Source organism: Miniopterus schreibersii (assembly GCF_964146895.1).
Source record: "Miniopterus schreibersii genome assembly, chromosome: 9".
NCBI classification, from domain to species: domain Eukaryota; kingdom Metazoa; phylum Chordata; class Mammalia; order Chiroptera; family Miniopteridae; genus Miniopterus; species Miniopterus schreibersii.
Genome location: NC_138118.1, coordinates 84138603 through 84158649, shown reverse-complemented (window position 1 = coordinate 84158649; position 20047 = coordinate 84138603). Strand labels below are relative to the sequence as shown.

The 20047-nt window shown below is 51.4% G+C and overlaps 2 protein-coding genes across 2 annotated transcripts; one reads left to right on the top strand and one right to left on the bottom strand.

Annotated features, from left to right (window-relative positions):
- The first annotated feature begins 2385 nt into the window (after nt 1-2385).
- On the top strand, nt 2386-5703 carry PPIA (peptidylprolyl isomerase A). The gene is made up of 5 exons (XM_081147960.1): nt 2386-2542; nt 4139-4169; nt 4259-4347; nt 4551-4723; nt 5367-5703. The coding sequence occupies exons 1-5, from the start codon at nt 2474-2476 to the stop codon at nt 5497-5499; spliced, it is 495 nt and encodes a 164-aa protein (XP_081004086.1). The 5' UTR covers nt 2386-2473; the 3' UTR covers nt 5500-5703.
- Nucleotides 5704-10091: 4388 nt separating this feature from the next.
- On the bottom strand, nt 10092-17316 carry H2AZ2 (H2A.Z variant histone 2). The gene is made up of 5 exons (XM_081147961.1): nt 17179-17316; nt 15275-15352; nt 13027-13140; nt 11069-11198; nt 10092-10422 (listed from the first exon to the last, which is right to left on the bottom strand). Exons 1-5 carry the CDS (start codon nt 17179-17181, stop codon nt 10361-10363), a joined length of 387 nt encoding a protein of 128 aa, XP_081004087.1. The 5' UTR covers nt 17182-17316; the 3' UTR covers nt 10092-10360.
- Between the last annotated feature and the right edge of the window lie 2731 nt (nt 17317-20047).

Genomic DNA, 20047 nt, shown 5'->3' with positions numbered 1-20047 from the left:
AAGGGGGGGTGCCCTGCACAGGCAAAGGGTGAGCCCTGGAAACAGGGTGGGGTGAGAGATTCAGTGTGGCAGGAGAAATGTCCGCCCAGAGACTGAAGAACCTGCCAGCTGGGGCCAGACGGTGAAGGGGCTGCTTACATCTTATACGGTGGGGCCCAGCCCAGGAGGCCTCCAGGGGGGCTGCATGGGAGTTGCAAAATCAGATGGTTTTGAGAATGACCACTCTGGAAAAACCAGAGGCCCAGTCAACAGTTAAGAGCCTGTTTGGCTCAGTGGTTAGAGCGCCGGCCGGGGGACTGAAGGGTCATGGGTTCAATTCCGGCCAAGGGCACGTGCCTGGGTTCAGGCTCAATCCCTGGTCAGGGTGTACACAGGAGGCAACCAATCGATGTCTGCCTGCCTGCCTGTCTCCTTTCCACTCTCTGAAAAGCAATGGAAAAAAATATCCTACGGTAAGGATTAAAAAAAAAAAAAAAAAAAAGAGGCCGCTGCCTGGAAAGGCTAAGCAAGACCTGTAGCAGTGGGGACAGAGAGGCCGGGGGAGGGAGCTCGGTTTAGGAGCCGCTGGGGAACCTGAGCCACGGGAATGGATGAGGCTCACCATGGCAGGTGTGTAAGGAACAGAATGAGGTCGATGGTGCAGCTCTTGACACTCGAGAAATCCGTGGAATAGTTCAAGGGGGTAAAGGTCGGAGTTGGAGAAATGGCGGAGAAAAGTCAAGGGCATCGAGGAAGCCCTGAAAGCAGGTGTGCACCTGCCTGAAGGAGGGGAAGCCAGGTCCGGTGAACGCCCTGGGTGTGCGGGCTGTGATGTCCCCCGTTGTCCCCGCAGGGCCAGCTCCCACCCCGTTGTGAGCAGGGCCCCCTGGGCCCCGTGAGACGAGACAGGTGGCCCTCCTCCGGAGTGCTTTCGCCCGGACACCCCGACGTGCGTTCCTGCTGCACCCCCTTGGCTGAGACGAGTCTGAGACAAGCCTTCGTGGGCAGCGTGCTGCACGCACACGGTGCGGGGGTCGGCTTGCTGGGATGGACACCTCCTGCCAGCCAGGTCAGGGCGCCGCTGGGTCGCCTGAGGCCGAGTGGCCCAAGTGGAGCACGGGCAGCCCCAGCCCCAGGGTCGGCAGGTTCTGCGCCGGCTGATGTCTCGCTGGGCTGGGAGGTCCCGCTCAACCGGTGACGCCCATCAAGGATCCGCTACGTTTGTTGCCCCTTCACAAACAAAGCCGCGCCCGGTCCCCTCGAATGCACCTACTGTGCGCCTGGGGTAAGGAGCGCGGCCCGCCTTGAACGCACCTACTGTGCGCCTGGGGTAAGGAGCGCGGCCCGCCCGCAAGGCTGCCACGAGGCGGCGAAGGGAAGGCAGGGCTGCTGAACGGTGGTGAGGGACGTCACAGCCGGGCTGTATTAGGCGGCCCCGCATTCACCCACTCATTTCTTGGGGTGTGCGGGGGGCCCCAACTGCTCCTAGGTTCCAAGTGGACGGGGAGACGCAGGAGGGGCTCGTGCCTGAGGGTCTGGGCGCCTTTCGCCGTCAGCGGAGGGCGAGCAGCTCCCTCGGGACACGAAGCGCGCCTGCGGCCAGGCTCGGCCACCCCGGGAAGCCGCGGGGCGCGCGGGGCGCGCGGCGGGCTCCTGCGGCCTCGGGAGCCCTGGCCCCGTCCCGGCCCCGCAGGCGCTCGGCGGCCGAGCGCGGAGGACCCGCTTCCCCCGACTCGGGGTTTCCTAAGCACCACGAGGGTCCAGGAGCGCACCGCGCGCTCGCCTGCGGGATTCTCCCCGGAGCCCGGCCCTTCCGCGGGGGTCAGGGCGCGGGGCGCGGGGCCTGACGGCGGGAGGGGCGGCGCCTGAGCCCGCGGGGACACCCTCCCGGGGATGCGGGCGCGCCTGACGGTATTTTCGGAAAGTGGGGCGTTCTGCGAGCATTTCGTAACCTCCCAGTCGGGGGCGGCGACGCCCCCACTGCGGCCTGGAGACGGCGGTGCCCGAGGCCACCCGGGCTCCGAGCGGCGCGGCGCCGGCGACCTTAGCGCGCCGCGCGACCTTGAGGCCGGGCCCGCCTCAGTGGCCGCCTCCGCGCAGTGGGGAGACGCCAGGCGGGGTGGGTCGCTAACCCCGCTCCCCCTCGGGCTCCCGCCCGCCCCCTGTCCCCGCCACCCCCCGAGGCCGCATCCGGGCCTCCGCATCCGGGGCCCCCGCACCCGACCCCACGCCGCAGTGCCGCGACGGAACCCGCGGGCGGGAACCTGCCGGGGAGCGCCAGCGCGCAGGCGCGCCTGCAGTCCCGCCCCCCCTCTCGCCGCCTCTGCCCATAGGCCAGCCGCACCGTCATTTTGGCTGCAGCGCGGTCGCCATTGGCAGGGTGGCAGCGCGCGACCGGCCGTGGGCGGGGCCCAGTACGACTATAAGAGACGCTGGCGGCGGGGCTCGTGCCGCTTTGCAAACGCCACCGCCCCGGAGCCGCCTGTGACCAGCCATGGTGAACCCCGTCGTGTTCTTCGACATCGCCGTCGACGGCAAGCCCTTGGGCCGCGTCTCCTTCGAGGTCCGGCGGGTGGCGGCGGCGCGCCGGGTGGGCCCGGGCGGGGGGCGGGGGCGGCGGCCGAGGGGCCCGGGCGGGCGGCCGCCTGAGGAGCGCGGCGGCGCGGCGCCATTTCCTGACGAGGGGCCATTTTGGGAGGCCGGGGGCGGCGGGCAGACAAAGGCGACGGGGGAGGGGCGGCCGCGCCCTTCCGGCCGCGCACGTGCTCGGACCGTGAGCCGTTGGCTGCCGGACGGACCGCTGGCCACGCGGGTCCGCAACGCACCCGAGGGTGTCCTTCCCGCGCCGGCCCGCGGCGTGAGCGCGGCCTCCCCGGGTGCGGGTCGGCGTGACTCCGCGCCGGCCGCCGTTAGGCCCTGCGGGCCGGCCCGGGCCTCCTCCCCGCCCAGCGGAAGCGTGTTGGCGCCGCGGCCCGCCTCCCGCCGCCGTGACGACGCCCTGGGCGAGGCCGGGCCTTGCAGCCTAGGCCGCGCTCGGGTGAGGGGTGGGCGCCGCGTCCCCGGCCCCGGGTGTGGTCCGGTCTGGGACGCTTCTCAAAAGCCCCCGACGCTCAGGGCGCGGGACCTCGTGCAGGTCGAGGGCGCGGGCTTCCTGTCCACCGCGCCCGGCTGGCCGCGCGCCCCTCAGCCTCGTGGGACAGACACTGCGTCCCAGTCTGGCCGCCACTATCTGAGCCACCTACTAGCTGTCAAGGGCCCACGTGGAAACTTGGCCGGAGCCTAAAGCTTCGCGGCGTGTTAGTGTCGGGTTAGCCGGGGCTTAGTGGAAACGGGATAGGACCTCCTGCTTATCCCTTGGCAGCGTGGAGGCGGCGCTGCCGGTGAGGAAGGGCCTCAGCCCTAGTTTCGGCCCACAGAGGAAATGGTGGTGATTTAAATGGGAAAATCAGTGCGCAGGAAGAGCCGATGTTGTAAGGACAAGTACGTAGACGCTGAGTGGCTGTAGTCCTGAGTGGAACGTCCAGGGATGTGCGTAGATTTAGCCACAGATCTCTGGAGTCGTTGACAAAATATTTTCAAACAAGCTGCCTTTGTGAAAGGGCTTGTAAATGTGTTGTACGGGCAGGTGTCGTGGAAACCAACCTTTGTTTTTACCCCACTACTAGGTAAGGGACCCAGAAACCAGGAAGCGACTGCTCATCTAATCCCTTAAAGCTATGTTAACAGGCTGGAGGTGGGAGCATTGCCATTGCCTAAAGTTAGAGCAGTTTACCCCGATAGTGCAGCAGGAGTAGTTACTATGCCTGAAAATCTTGTCCTTCGGTTCAGCTGAGGTTGGAGGTGATGGACATTTGAGAAGCCGTGTATCTGTTTAGAAGTAGGTGTCGTAACACTTCAAAAGTCCTAAGTCACTTTTTAGAAGCTTTGCACTATTTAAGTCATTACGGGTTCTGAATTTTTGGCATGTCTTTTGGTCTCATGTTGCCTAACTCACCCCCACAGGTCTTAAGGCTGTCTGGAGCAGTTCTTATTTGGGATTTGAAGTAATTACTGAAGCATTCTTTTCCAGTGAGAAAAGGAATTTGATTCAGAAGCCCCTAAAGACGTGGGTAGTTAGCAATAAAATATGTAAGCAGGTGTTGTCATTTTTCTCTTACAGCTGTTTGCAGACAAAGTTCCAAAGACAGCAGGTTAGTTCCTTTTAAGTTTTATTAAAGGCAGTTCAATTTTGTGTGTGTTGTGTATACATACATGTCTTTTTCTTTTTTTTTTTAAATAGAAAACTTTCGTGCTCTGAGCACTGGGGAGAAAGGATTTGGTTATAAAGGTTCCTGCTTTCACAGAATTATTCCAGGATTTATGTGCCAGGTATGAAATTTACTGATTTTGTTTTGGGTTGTTAATTTGGGATTGAGCCAGTACCATTCAGGATGTGTACACATTCTACCATTTTGGTCTCATTTAAACCTTCTGGTCAGTTTAAACTTGAGTTTTAAAGTTTGAACCTTGCAGGCTTGGCATGCTTTCTGATTATGTTGTAAAAGTGACAGTTTTCTCTGTTACGTGCATAGGGTGGTGACTTCACACGCCACAATGGCACAGGCGGCAAGTCCATCTATGGGGAAAAATTTGAAGATGAGAATTTCGTCCTGAAGCATACGGGACCTGGCATCTTGTCCATGGCAAATGCAGGACCTAACACAAACGGCTCCCAGTTTTTCATCTGCACTGCCAAGACAGACTGGTAAGGGCAAAACGCAGCCGGGGCCACCGAGGAGCACTGCTTGTTGGCCTCAGTCTCCCTGCTGTTTCCATCTCTGAGGTGTAGGGGTCCTGTTGAAACAGTGAACCAGGGCACTTAGCTGCTGGATAGTTGGCTTTTGTCTAACTAGCATGTGACTTATTGACCCTTTTGGGGATCCTCTTCTAAACCTAATGATCTTTAGCTGCAGTTGGAGAATCTTTTGCCACCATTTTGAGTCAGTCTGGTGGTGGTGTCTTTTCCTTCAGGTAGAAGGATGAAAGACCGTTTGCAGTAGTTAACGAGTCAGCGTTAGAGGCTGGATAAGCCTCCCTTCTGGTGTTCTCTTGGGTATGCTATGTTGGTTTGTGGGGCACTTGGCTCTTTTTTTTTTTTTTTTTTTTTTAAGTCCTCACCTGAGAATCTTTCTTTTTGGTGCTTTTCAGAGAGAGTGGTGGTGGGGGGTAGACATCGATTGGTTGCCTCCCTCACATGACCTTGACTGAAATCAAACCTGGGAGCCTTTGGTTCAAGGGCCAACTAACCAGTGAGCCACACTGGGCAGGGCCACTTTCCTCGTCTTGATGCACAGTGCAGGCTGCTGGTTATCTCTGGTCACTGGTGGTAGTGATTGTTCTGTTTCCAGGTTGGATGGCAAGCATGTGGTCTTCGGCCAGGTGAAAGAAGGCATGGATATTGTGAAGACCATCGAGGGCTTGGGGTCCAAGAATGGCAAGCCCAGCAAGAAGGTCACCATTGCTGACTGTGGACAACTCTAATCAATTTGACTTGTTTTATCTTAACTACCAGACCATTCCTTCTGTAGCTCAGGAGAGCACCCCTTCACCCCCATCTGCTTGGAATGTTCTGTAATCTCTCCGCAGTTCATTGGGTTCCATATTTTCCTTACCCCTTCTCCAAGTCTAGCTGGATTGCAGAGTTAAGTTTATGATTATGAAATAAAAGCTAAACAATTGTCTGTCCTTGTTTGGGTTAGGGTTTCATTTTAAGCAACATTACTTCTAGTACTTTTGTTTTTGCTTCCCTCACCTAAGGATTAAATGTAACTCACCCAGGTAAGCTGTGAGTGGAATGCAGGAGATGTAGGCAGGGGCAGGAAAAAGACTGGGAGCTGGGAACGGTGCTCCTTTTAAGGAAGTTCCACTTGTCACATTCGGAGGTATCAGAATTGGTACTATAACAAATTGAAAAGCATGACTTGTTTTAACAAAACTTAACTTGAACGTCTATGATGGTGCACACACTCTGAGAGGAATCTGCCAGGCTTTATAGGCTCTTGGCAAGGGTCTTTAGGCTCTTTTGCAGAAAAACGTTGAGGATGTAGATAAAAAGGTTTATCGTAAAGCTTAATTACATGTGAAATTCTCAAGAAAATCGAGTGGTAAGAAAGCTCAGGGAGCCGGAGCTCTGTAGCCTGCAGAGGGCATCTGTTTCTACCTCACCCCAGGCCAACTGTAGTGACCAGTTACTATCAACCTCTCCATGGTCGGGGTGTTAGAGGCCCTGCCCCAACAGTCACTTGAGGTCTTGCAGTCCCTCCATAATACACACTTTTTCTTGTGAACTTAATTTTTTACATAAGTAATATGCTGAAGTCAAGGTTTGTGGGAAGCATATGACCATCATGCCTATCAACTACCAAAGGACCTACCTTGGTTTCCTTTATCACCGCAGGATATTTTCCCCATTGCTTTTCAGAGACAGACATAGTTTGGTTGCCTCCCCCACAAGTCCTGAAGTGCCAAGCCTGCAACCCAGGTAGGTGCCCTTTGCTGGAATTGAACCCAGGACCCTTCAGTCCAGGGCCAACACTAACCACGGAGCCAAACCGACCAGCGGTTTCCTATAATCAAGAAGATGTTAATTGTCGGGAATTACTTAGGCACAGGTGGAAGGAAGCCAGTCAGGAGACAGTCCAGTGGAGGTGCAAGCCAGGAACACCCCTCAATCACTGCAGCACTGTCCTCACCTAGCTGACTCCAGTTTGGGGGCTCAGTTGTCCCTGCAATCACGTTTCTAATGGTGTGAGGTGAGACACTTGACCACGTACCACCAGGCTGCTTGGCTAGTTCCTTCTGCACTAAACCACAGTGGATTTCAAGTCCACTTCCCTCATGTTCTCTGGGTGACAGTGCCCTGGTGGACATGGACAGCCTCTCAGCTGTGTTCCTCTAAGGCTAGTCCTAGGGAAAAGTCACTGGCTGCTTTTTTTTCAAGTGTCTACCAAACAGCACGCAACAAGCCTGGGTATTGGGAGAAAGAACGGAGCCAGAGTAGGGAGGTTCCTACCCTACAGGAGGTGGAGGTGGAGGGCAGACCAGATTCCTGGAGCTGGTAATTGTTTTCACATGGATAGTATGTGCAGCAAGACAACCTCATCAGCAATGTCCTCAAATGGCATAACTGGAAATCAGGTGAGGAAAAGGTTCAGGCAGGACCTGCATGTACAAAGACTGTCTCCAGTTCCCTGCTTGCTCCCCACTTCTGTTCTTCAGAGGCTGCGGCTAGGCTCCCGTGGGTACCCATGGAAAAGTGCCAAGCTGAGGGGCGGTTTGCAGACCTGTTCTTCCAGAACTGGGTCGATGTTCTAGACAATTGCGTCTTGCCCAGGGTGCACTGCTTTGCAGGTCGTGAGGACGCCATCAACAAGCACCCTGTGAGGGCCTGGCACGTGGTGTGTGGCCAGTTTTAAGAGTGGACCCCTGGGGTTTTGTTCAGTGAATCCTAGTGCCTGGCCTACAGGAGGCTCACAAGTACTGGAGCGAACTGTGTGAAACTTGAACATAGACCCTGTTTATTTTCTCCCAGAATTAGGAACTTAAAATTTCTTACTGTGAATCATACATGCAGACGCACATTGGATGGGTATCTACTGTGTTTCAAATGATTCCTAAACTTAATGAGTAAGCAGCATCTCAGTTTCTGTGGGTCAGGAATCCGAGTACAGCTTGACTGGGTTCTGCGAGTCAAGGTGTTGGCTGCGGCCACCTCAGGGAAGGATCTGCTTTGTAGTGCACATGGGTGCCTCAAGGCTTCACCGACCAGATGAAAGTCAGTGTCTTAAAACCTGTCACAGAAATGACATCCCACCTGCCCTCGCAAGGTAGTTGGTTAGAGCATCGTCCCCATTACGCCAAGGTTGTGGATTAGATCAGTGACAGCACGTACAAGAATCAATGAGTGCATAAGTAAGTGGAACCACAAAACAATGTTTCTCTCAAATCAATTAAAGAAAAAGACCCCACAATCCTGGGGACACTGTAGGTAGTCAAATAACACTACCAAAAGTAAATAGATGTTTGAAGCAATTACCTAGAAAACTTCAGTAAAGGAACCCTATTCTGCTCATTGCTGCCTTTTCTATCACTACTTTGGCTTCCAAAAACCATTAAGTTCATGCAGGGACAACTGTGGGTCCTCAGTATAGAAACTTGTTCAAAATATGTGCTGAGATAGTCCAATGAGAATGTGAAAATTTCTTGTCCTGCCTTGTAAATCCAAGAGCAGGAGAGACGACAGGATATCGCCATTGGCCACCCCCAGTGGAGTCCTGCATCTGGGCGGTAATGTTAATGGTGAGGGAAAAGCCGACAAGAGAACTTGTGGATCCAGGGGGCAGGCTGGCAGCGCCCAACCCACCATCAATGTCTTCACGTTACAAGAGGAGGCAGGCATTAGCTGCTACCTGATGAGAAGCACACAATAGGAAGTACACAATTTCACTTGCCAGTTTTGTGAAAAAGCAAAATGCACCCTGGCCGGGTGGCTCACTTCATTGAAGTGTATCCCGTACACCAAAAGGCTGTGGGTTTCGTTCCCCAGTCAGGGCACATATCTTGGATGATGTTTCTCTCTCCCTTCCTCTCTAAAATCAATAAAAAACATATCCTTGTGTGAGAATTTAAAAAAAAAAAAAGAAAAAGCAAAATGCAATAAACCACCTCTAGAGCTGTTTATAGGAAATGTAGAGAACATGGGAAAAAAAATACCATTAGGCTTCATTCAATAAATTATCTCAACAATTAGAGATAATTCTATAGAACAAATAACTCAGTTTCTTCAAAAACTAAATTGTAAGAAAAACAAAAAGTGAAATCTATAGATTAAAAAGAAACAATAGCCCTGGAGGGTTGCTCAGTGGTTAGAGCACTGGCTCATGGACTGAAGGGTCTCAGGTTTGATTCCAGTCAAGGGCATGTACCTGGGTTCCAGGCTCCATCTGTTCCCCGGTTGGGACACATTTGGGAGGCGACCACTTGATGTGTTTCTCACACTGACGTTCCTCCCCCCCCACTCTCTGCAAAAGCAATGAGTGAGGGTTAAAAATAAGTAATAAAAGTGCCCCACCTTTAGAGACACACAGAAGTATGTTGACATGAAAGTAAATCAGCCCAAAACAGGGCTCAAAGAGGTCCACTGGGAGGCGGGCTTGGGGGATACAGGTAAAACTAAACTGACCACAGCACCAGGGTTAGAGCTGGAGGATGAGAACACGGGGACTTATTATACTATTCTCTTTATTCTGGATTTTTCAAAATTTCAATAAAGTAAGTTTGTAAAAATGAGTTTTATTTTGATAGTGTTGCATTATAAAACATTAAAAAATTTTTTGTAATGAAGACTTAGAGGCAGAAAAATATTTTCTGATGTACCATTAACTGGTACAACATTAACTTAAATTTTACAAGTTACTTAGAAACTGACAAAAATAATTTTTTTAAATATTGTACAAATTACTGAATGTTACTGTATCAAATAAAAGACCCCTGAAAGTTTGAATTTTAAGCCAAAAGCAGAAAACTCTGATAAATTTAACTTCAAATCTAGGTAAGAGTGTGGGCTCTGAAGTCAGGCAAATCTAGGTTTATATCCCAGCTCTGCCATCTTCTACTAAATGTTTTCTAGCAAACCATTTAATTTCTGTGGACCTCCTGTTCCACATCTTTAAAGTGGGGGTAATAAAATTTCTGGGTCAGTACGGCACCTAGCACAGGGCCTGCCACACAGTAATCGCTCAGTAAATCAGATAGTTCTGCTATTCTATTTCAACAATTCTAAGTGCACCTTTTCATTTCTAACATTTCTGAAGCTGGGATGCGTCTCTATCAATGGCACACTACTGTTAATGGGCAGTTTTCCCTTCTTTAGAAGTATGTAAAGGAACAGTGCACACTAGACACGGACATCATCTAAGATTCAATAAAATGCAGTATCAATCATGGTAACGCTATAGTCCCAAATTCTATTTTAAGATTATTCTGAAGATATAACCGATTTAAAATTTTAAAAATTTCAAAGGTATGAGCAAAATACTTTCAACACATCACTAACAGAACAGTTTTGAGACAAATTATTTTTGTAAAAAATGGTTTATCAATTCCATTTTTGTATAAAACACATGGGAGAAATCCAGCCAATCAACACACAACTGTTGCCACATGAAAAGGTACTTTTCTCAAACTTCGGGTCTAAGAACATACAAATGTTTCTCTTACCATGTCTACAGTAATTGTCTATGCTTTTCCATTTAACTGTTTTTAAAATTCCACATAGCCCCATTATTTCTTCTGTCCTAGTTACAGTACAATGACAGGGAGGAAGAGGGTTGGTTAAAACTCTCTAAGCAGTTTTCTGCTGCCCCTTCTTTCCAATCAGAGACTTGTGGATGTGAGGGATCACACCTAGAATGAAATAAAAAGAAACAAATTATTAAAAAGAACATTAAGTTGGCTGTATCTGGTCATTTCAGTGCCTCAAACCAAAAAACACCATACAAAGAATGAAATGTACTTAAAAGTCCCCTCTCACGTCTTAAGTATCTGTACCAAGGGAGGACCCTCCTCAAGGTCTAAGATTGTATGTGAAATGATGTGATTTTATGTGCTTTTTGGGAGCTTTCAAGAGGTTCTCCAAAGGTGGTCCAAAAAGGCTTAAGGGACACCAAAATACAGCTCACCTTCACTGATCCCGATGCATCTGATTATCTCAGCCCTGATTTTCAAGGTCATCATATTAAGCAATTTCTCAAGATCATTTTTCAAACATAGATTAACAAGCATGAGAAATATTTTGAACACCAGATTTTAAGTATCATATATGAAATTCATGTATGAAATTTCAAGAATTTGCTAAAATAAAAGCAGCCTTATATGTGAATAAGTATTTATTCAGATAATAAAAAGCAAGCTAGAATTATAATAAAACATCACAGAATTTAGGTTTATAAGTTTTCTAACTAGCTGACAAAATGCACTGGATCATTGACCTGAAGTATACGTAAGTTAGAAAGGCAATAACAATCTAGGCTGGAGAAGTCAAAATACATACCACCCCCCGCTATGGTAGCCTTGATGAGAGAATCCAATTCCTCGTCACCACGGATCGCAAGCTGCAAGTGGCGTGGGGTGATCCGCTTTACCTTGAGATCCTTGGAAGCATTACCTGCCAGCTCCAGCACCTACAAAGCCAGTGAGACAGCACATCGAACAAAGGGTGACATGTTTAGGGGTTCAGTGTAGACTCACAATTATAACTAAAGATCACTACAGCATGTGCACATAAAACACAAAATATATAGAAACCAACAGTTTATTTTTCATATTTTTAAATGAATTCTGGGATATTTATTAACGCTCCTCCAACAATGGGTTTAGCATTGGACAGTAATATAAACATGAACAAGTCCCTTCCAATATTTTTCAAAATAATCATATCCTTGAGAACAAAGATTTTGTCTTTCATAAGTACCCCTGCCATTCATGGAGGAGAGAGATCATAGGAATGTTCGTAAATTCTGAAATTTATACTTTTTTATATCTTTATAGTGCTTTTATAGAGCTCTCATTACTTCATTTGGCCTTTTAATATTCATTTTCTGCAAGAGCACTAAAACTTCAGCAAAGAGCCACGTCTATTGAAAGAAGTAAAGGCCAAAGGATATTATTCCTCAGCCAAGATTCTAAATGTGAACATCTAGAAAAATCATACGTTTTAATATATCCATGTAGTCTATTTTTGTATAGCTCTTAATAACTGGAATTTCTTAGCGCTTGTAGAAAAGATTAAAAATACAATTAAAAATTGCTTTTAACATCACTGGGCCCTTTTATCTGTATGCAATAAGCTAGGAGCCCTTTATTCTATAATGGAAATTTTCAACTAGAGGAATTTCAAAGTTCCAGAGGCCAGAGAAATGCATTTTTAAATTATTTTTTTGCCTCCACTGACCACAATGGCATTATAAAACCTTTGATAGGATACAAAATAACTCCACAGACCCTCTGCACTTGGAGCTTCGGGAAGCCTTGTGTATATGTGAAGTGACTGGCATGCTTTAAAACCTACCAGAACCCCCCCCCCCCCCCATTCTCCCTAGGACTCTAGCCGGCCTGGCACCAGTATCTTTTGAAAGCTCCCCAAGTTATCCTAACAGGAAGCCAAGGTTTAAAAGTGATTACCTCTGCTAAGGACTAAATTATTTTCTACACCTGTAGTGATGAACTCCCCAAGAAAATGGGAGTTCAGATGGGACTTGAACATTCTGAGCCAGAAGACTATGCCTCCAGAAGTGAACAAAACGTGTACCTTTCTGAAAAGTCTGCAGCTAAACAAAAACTCATGTAAGACTGATAAGGGAGGAGGGGAAGAGAGGTTCTCCACTAGTCCCATATTTCCAAAACCAAACCCCTGGTTCACCACATAGCAAAGCTGAAACTACCGGTAATTTATCACACTGGCAAAACTTTCCCTGACCCCAGGTCTTAATTATTAAGAGATTATGCTGTAACTTCTATTGTGTATATGCTTACTGGAGAGTTCACTATCAGTATAGCATAGTATTTAAACTTTTACATTCCTTTGGCAGTCACTTAAAAACAAGGATTGTCAACCCTTGCTTAATTTTTAAAAACAAGCACACCCAGGTTCTCTGACACTAGGTAACAGGCTAATTAAGACACACCTAAAACTGCTATTAAAGAGACCACCAAGCAGAGGTGTCTTTTTTGCTTCAAGCCCATATTCCACGGTTCCATCTGTTTCTTTCCTTTTTTTAATATATATTGATTTCAGAGAGAAAGGGAGAGGGAGAGAGAGATAGAAACATCAATGATGAAAGAGTCATTGATCCGCTGCAACCTGCAACCTGTGCATGTGCCCTGACCAGGAATCGAACCTCAATCTCCTGGATCCTAGGTTGATGCTTAACTGCTGAGCTGCACTGGCCGGGCTCCAGCCTTTTCTAGTCTAGTATTTGTGGGCTTCCACGTCTAGCATCCCCCACATACCTCAGCAGTGAGGTACTCCAGAATTGCGGCACTGTACACGGCCGCGGTGGCACCGACCCTTCCGTGGCTTGTGGTGCGAGTCTTCAAATGTCTATGGATGCGGCCCACGGGAAACTGAAAGAGAAACCATCTGAATGGGAGGCACTGAAGAGTCTTAACATCACACCACTGAGTGTAATCAAAGGCAAATAATGAGTAAAGCATAAAATTAAAAAACTTGGTTACCCGTATTAGAAGCCAAACCTATTTGGCAATTAACAGTTCCTAGGGCCTGTGTGTTGTGTCCTAGTATTTAGCCCCAAATCTTCATGCCTGCTTTTACCCTCCTGAGAAGAGAATAAAAGTTAAAAGAACACGAACCACCACAGGGTTTTATGAATTAGTTTCTGCATCCCATGGAATGTCATCATAAAATGAAGGCAAACTCTGCTGTGCAGGCATCAACTGCACATTCCACGTGGCCTCGAAATCACATTAGTATCTGGTTAATTCCTTCACATAACAGCCTCGTGCGACTTTGAACCTCAAATACCTTCCTTCGGCCCCCAACTCCATACTGTCTTTCCTCAGTTTCAAGAGGTGACCTGAGAAAAACCAATACCATTCTCTCACTCTGACTCTCTCTACTTTCTGAGAATGGGTACTTCCTTATTTCCAAAATATCCTAATCCCCCAGGTCTACACCCTTGATTACCCTCTATCAATTTTTTAGGGACCCTCCTCACCATTCGTGGCCCCACCATTCCAACAGTTCCAATTTCTTCCCCTCCACAGGCTCCTTTCCTTCCACACACTTTACTCAAGACCTCTCCACATGTCTATGTCAAGTGCTTCCAGTTACAGCCTAGATACCAGCTTTCTGAAGGGAAAATTTAAAAGCAAATCCTGAAACCCTTACTTTCTTATCACTCATTTTCTTGCAAACATTAACACCATTCTTGAAGGCCAGCAGTGATGTTTTAATAACCAAATGTATTAGTCACCTCTAGATGGCACCCTTAAGGAAAAAAGGCATGATTTGGGATGGAGGGTGTTTACATTCCTTCCAATTCTGAACTCCCCAAGAGCAGGATCCATGCCTTACTCCAAGATTCGTCCTCAGTGATTGGCTTGTCTGACACATAGTAGGTCCTCAAAAAACATTTCTTCTTGGGTTGCAGATTACAGAGAGTTCTAATACTAACTTCAAACTCTGACTACTCCTCAGTCTTTTTTGTGTTTTTCGGGGGTCCACCACTGTCCTTGTGCTCCTTTCTGATGCTCTACTTGGAAACTTGTTCATAGCCCGAACTACCAATTAAAAAAAAAGATTTTAAATTTGTAATTCTTTCAATCACCTCTCTTGGAAAGCTGGACTCAAATCTACAACTTTTGGACATTTTCACGTGGATGTTTTGGTAGAACTTCAAATGACTCCACTTAAATTCTTAAATCTTATAACTTGTCCTTACCACAAACTCCTATGTCCCCTAGTTCAAATAAATTCTAACAAATTAACATGAGTTAAAATATAGAATGTACCCATCAAATGTAAGTTCCCGTCCCCCTTCCTGCAGTACCACCTCGATCATGTCAGCCTTTTGCTCAAAAACTTTCAGTGGCTCACTACTGCCAAAAGGATAAAATCCAAACCTTACAGTCTGGCCTTCAAACTTTCCTTTTACAAAGTGTCTCTTACAAAGAAAGCACAATTCTTACTCATCCAGAAAATTCTTAGTTTGTGGATTAAAGGTGCAATTATTCAAATAAATGAAGTTTGAACATACTTAGTGTTTCGAGTGTATCACTCAGTCTAAAACTAAAGCTATTGGAGAAATATTCAGAGGACTAATGGGTAATTCATTTCTACCAAAAAGTCTACCAAACATTCTATCTCATCCTGAAAGTTAGAGACAGAACTCTAACTTTACAGGAAGGTGTACTACAAACACCTTCCTCAAAAGAAAACCTACAACATGCTCATTTCAATGATATAATTTATAAAAGAATCAGGAATGTAACTATAACCTAGAAATAATAGGTTTGAAGAGAGAAAATTACAAGATTTAAGACCTCTTCATAACTTGTTCTCATTTGGAAGAGAATACAAATTAAAAGGCAACTGCTTTATGATTTGAATTTTGACCAATTAATCTCATTATTAAAGGTCAGTAGTACATTTTGTAATTAAAGAAACATCTATGGGTCATGAAATTACAACAGTAAAGAAAATAACGTAATAATGAATTACGCATAATGGATACATTACCTGTAGCCCGGCTCTCTGGGAGCGAGACACTGCCTTAGCCTTGGCCTTCCCACTGTCCTTACCAGCTTTGCCTCCAGCCTACGTGAAAAAAGGCTCCAGATGAAGGTGCTATTTCAAAAACATTCAGGAACAAAACTTTTTCTTGTTTTATTTTAGTGAGTTAAAAAACCCTAGGTGATCGTCAACTTTATATAAATTAATAACAACGTAAATATACATACAATATACATGTGTTATACCATTTAATTTATATAAAATGAGATAAAACCTTAAATGTTTATTTAAAATGAAATTGCTAAAAATTTGAAAACATTTTTCAAACTTCAGACTGAAGAATCTTCATTAACTCAATATAGCTTTCTCCCAGGATGCCTCACATATCTTAATAATTCCTGACCTTATTTTTATGCTAGAAATGTTTCAAATGAAACAATTTAAAATGTCAAAATATAATTTCCACAAAAAACATTCAGAACTTAGCTCTTCTAGAAAGGAAAAAAGCATTAAGAAAACCAACAACCACCTAAAGGAATTAAACACAGCCGTGGCTGTTTGGCTCAGTGGTTGGAGAGTCCAGTACCCCAAAAAGTGGCGGGTTAGATTCTGGGTTCGCTCCTCGGTCGGGGCACATACAAGAATCAACCAACGGATCCATAAACACGTGGAACAACAAGTCGATATTTCTCTCTAATATCGATTTTTTAAAAAATCAGCTGTGTATAGTCCTCCTAAGGGGATGTCTGTTAACTTAATGCTTCTCTCTGAAAAGTGTGTGTGTGTGTGTGTGTGTGTGTAGCAAGAGGCGGACTGAACAGCGAGAACCGAGGCTCCTGCTTTCTCCCAGGATGCCTCACATACCTTAATAATTCCTGACCTTATTTCTATGCAAGACAAAGATGGTGCATAACTTGTTTGTTTCTGAGACCAGGCGGGGTAACACCCTCCTGTCTCTCCCGCCTCACCGAGACCTTTCGGCGGTCGCCCCGCTAAACAACATTTCAGAGCCTGTCAGCCGGGCGGGGTCTAAAACCCCAGCCCCGTCTCCCTACGAATCAGATCCAAGAGCCGTCACCGGTGAACGCCGGCGGCCGCCACCCGTCGCGGGCTTCCCCGCCTCCGCTCCAGCCGCCTCACCCTCGGCGTCGGGCCCGCATCTGCCTTCTCGCTTCTTAGGCAGCGCCGCCGACGCGAGGCCCGTCCGCAGAAACCCCGACGCCCCGGGCGACTGCCCCGCGGTCTGCAGGGTCCGGACACACCTGCGGCAACTCGACAAAGCGGGGCCCCCGCGGCCGCGCCAACTTCGGCGGCCGCGACCCTGCCGGCGCCGCGCCGCTCAGGCCGCACTCGGGACGCGCGCCGCCCGGGACGCGCACGCGCACGTCGGAGTCCCGCCCGAGGACTCGCTCGGCCGGCCCGCGACCCCGCCGGGCCGAGCGCGGGCCGCCTCCGACGCGAGGGCCGGGTCGGGGCCGCGCGGGCGCTGCGCTCGCAGCTCGGCCGGCGGCGGGCCCGCCGGCTCGTCCAGACGCTCGCGCCGTAACGGACGCGGCGACTTCCGCTCAAGTTTAAGCTCCGCCGGGCTCGGGTGACAACTCAGTGCCTCCGGTATTTTTAGCTGCCGGCAAAGGGACAGCACCGCTCTGCGCGCGTGACCGCCGGGAGCACCGACTGCGCCTCGCGCGCCCGCGGAAGGGCCTCGGCCCCCGGCCGCCGCGCCCCACGACCAGTCAGGGACCCGCGCGTCCCCACCGAGCGCTGCGTCCCGGCCACACGGCGCACCCCTCAGCGCTCCGACTCGCTCGCCCGCCCGCGGCGAAGGTGCTGCCGCCCGCCCAGGCCGCCCGGCCTCCGTCCGCCCGCTGGTCGCCTCCCGCCCGCCCTGTCGCCGCCGCCGCCGCCCTCACCATGGTCTCGGCCGCTCCCGCCCGCGCTCCCGCCGAGCCGCCGCCGCTGCTCCCGCAGCACCGACCGCCGCCGCCACCACCGCCGGAGCCCGGACAATAACCGGGGCCCGCCTCGCGCCGCCCCGGCCAATGGCCGCTCGCCTTGCTAGTTTGAACCCCGGCGCCCGCCCAATCGCACGGACTCTTCTAGCCCGGCCCCGCCCCCAGCACCTCCTCCCTAACGGCTGTTTGTTTTTGCACACGGCACGTGGGGCGGGGCCTCCGGCCTCTACAGGGCGCGCCTGTGCGCGAGTGTGGGTGGGGCCACGCGCAGCTCTCCGCCTGTATCGGCGGGGAGTCTGAAGAACGGAGGGATGGACCAGTGAGGGCGGACGGCTGGCGGAAGTGAGCCAATGAGAACATCGCCCGCGAGCAAGGGAGGCGGGGCTCCGGAAACGACAGCAGGATTAGCCAATGGGAAGCGAGCGGAGGCGGTGGAGGTTTTCCCGCGCATTCGCAGCGTCGGCTCCTCGCCGTCCAGGAGCCGCTCGGAAGGGGGCGGCCGTGGGCGTCGCTTCTCCGGCAGGTTTTCTCGGTCCCCGGCTCGTCGGTGTGAGTGGAACTCGCGTCGCGCCGGGCGCTGACCCCGGGCCGGCGTTAGGGTAGCGGTGAGGACGCCCGGCGAGCGGGAGAGGCGCGCGGAAGCGGTCACAGCGACGCGGAGGGGCGAGCGGAGGGCGGGCGTGTGCGCTCCGGTCCCCGCAGGCCCCCGGGGCCGCCGGCTCCTGGGCCGTGTCGCACGCGCTGCGGCCGTGACCCGGCCGGTGTTTTCACGGCGCCTTGCGTGGCCGCGCGAGGGCGGGCCGGCGCCCACGCGGAGGGATCCAGGCCGGCGGTGCACAGGTGTCACCTGGCGGGCGGCCTGACCCGCAGTGCGAGTGACCTTCTGACGGGAGGACCCGGAATCGGAGGCGTGAGGCGGGACTAGGGGGTCGGGGAGGTGAGGCCGGGGCGGTGCCCGTGCTCGGCCCGCGTCTCCTTCCGCGTCGGAGCGACCGGCGGGGCCGGGGCCTGGAGGCGGCTCCCGGGCGCCGCCGAAGCAGCCGCGCCGCGGGTGTCCCGGGGTCGGCGGCCTCTGCCGCGCTCGCGGCCCTCCCTTCGTCCACCCTCCACGCCTTCTGAGCGTAAGTCTCAGTGTGTTTTCCGTCGTTCGTGGGCTCCGGACAAGGGCCAGATCCTCCGAAGGCGCGGGAGGCCCCGCGTGTCCTGGCCCCGGATCGCCGCGCGCTGCGGTGCTTCTCGCCGGCCGGGCTGGAGTCGCCCTCGGGGGATCGGCCCCGCTGCCCCGCGCCGGCCCCTCGGCCAAATCGCATGGTTTCCCCCCGCGGCGTCGCCGTGAGGCCACCCCGCTGGCCCGGGACAGCGCCGCGCGCCCCTGAACGCCGCTGGGCGAAGCGGGGACGAGGACACTGTCTTTCAAGCCGCCGCGGTTGTCGGTGGAAAGGCCTGAGTCTGAATCCAGACGCCTTCGCTCCTCGGGGCTGTGACCTGGGCGAGGGATCTCCTGTCGTCGGGCCCGTTTCGTCGTTTCTGAAACTGAAAACAGCGACCCTGAGTTGGCGGCTCCGGAGCAGCAGTTCGGGGGCGGCGCGGGGAGGCCTCAGCCCCGCACGAGCCGTGATGAGCGCCCGGGAACGCCGGCCGCCGGGCAGGACGCGCTCCGTCTCCGCCCCGCCTCGGCCTCCTGTGGTTCCTGAGGCTTCCAGGAAAGTGGAGCTCGGTTGAAACAAACTGTTCTCGTTGCACACAAAGCAGGCCCCGTCTAGAGGCGGGGGAAATGCGCGGAGGCCCACGGACCGCAGGGGACGGGCCCCTGGCCCGGGAGACAGCCGCCCGGCCGCGTGTGTGGGTAGAAGGCCTGGTTTGCAGGAGCTGGTTTCGGGGAGGCAGTGGGAGCTCACGGAGCACCGGCCTGGCGGGAGCTGCGGGCGTCAGCGGTTACAGACGGCGGATACCGGCGTCAGCAGTGTCGGGCTGGGCGGGTGCGGCGCGGGGCGACCGGCGGCTCCGAGTGCGGCGCCAGGCCCGCGGCGCCCGCGCACCCGGAGCTGGGTAGGGGTGCGGGTTCCGACCCCAGGCCCGCGCCTAGAGTCAGGCCCTTCGGGCGACTGTGCCCTCCAGTCCCAGGGCCACTGGGACGGCAGGAGCTGGCGCGCAGTCCAGAAACCATTCCAGGGCCCAGGCACTTTAATTCCTCAGCTCCTGAGGTGGTTGACTGACCAGTGATCAGTTCTTCCCACGAATTGTACTTGGCCCAAAGGGACTCCATTGCCAAAGGTTACACCCCTTTTCAGGGGCCCGTGTGCCTCCAATGGCTGGTGGGCCTTTTGCCCTAATTTGGGACAACTCTGAAGGGCCCTTCCAGCTGCGGATTTTCTTGTGTGGTGAGGACTGGGTGGCGGCGGCTCAACTCCTCCCAGTTTAATCCTTCATTTTCTCAGTGGCATTGCCAAGAGCTTTCCACAGGGAACTTCAAGGTAAATCCCCATGTAAAAGTCTTTCCTGGGAAACCTGGCATAGATAATGGCTTTTCTCTGCAATTATTGAGTCAACTTTTGAGTGAGCTGTATACTCACATGTAAAAAATTTTAAAATTTTAAAGGCACAAAGCACTTCCATTTACAGTTGCATCTAAAAGAATAAAATACTTGGGAATAAATTTCACAAGAGCACAAGACATACTCTTAAAACTACTAAACATTGTTAAAAAAACCAAAGACCTAGGAGAATCCCAGCTTGCTTCTTTGTAGAAATTGACAAGACCATCCTAAAATTCATATGGACATGTAAGAGAACCAGAATAGCCAAAATAATCTTGAAAAATAATTAG

Coding starts and splice junctions, on each gene's coding strand:
- PPIA (XM_081147960.1), top strand. CDS start 2,474: ATGGTGAACCCCGTCGTGTTCTTCGACATCGCCGTCGACGGCAAGCCC. Junction 2,543..4,138: donor TGGGCCGCGTCTCCTTCGAG/GTCCGGCGGGTG, acceptor TTTCTCTTACAG/CTGTTTGCAGACAAAGTTCC. Junction 4,348..4,550: donor TTCCAGGATTTATGTGCCAG/GTATGAAATTTA, acceptor TTACGTGCATAG/GGTGGTGACTTCACACGCCA.
- H2AZ2 (XM_081147961.1), bottom strand. Junction 11,199..13,026: donor TGGAGTACCTCACTGCTGAG/GTATGTGGGGGA, acceptor CTGGCTTTGTAG/GTGCTGGAGCTGGCAGGTAA. Junction 10,423..11,068: donor GGCTACCATAGCGGGGGGTG/GTATGTATTTTG, acceptor ATTTCATTCTAG/GTGTGATCCCTCACATCCAC.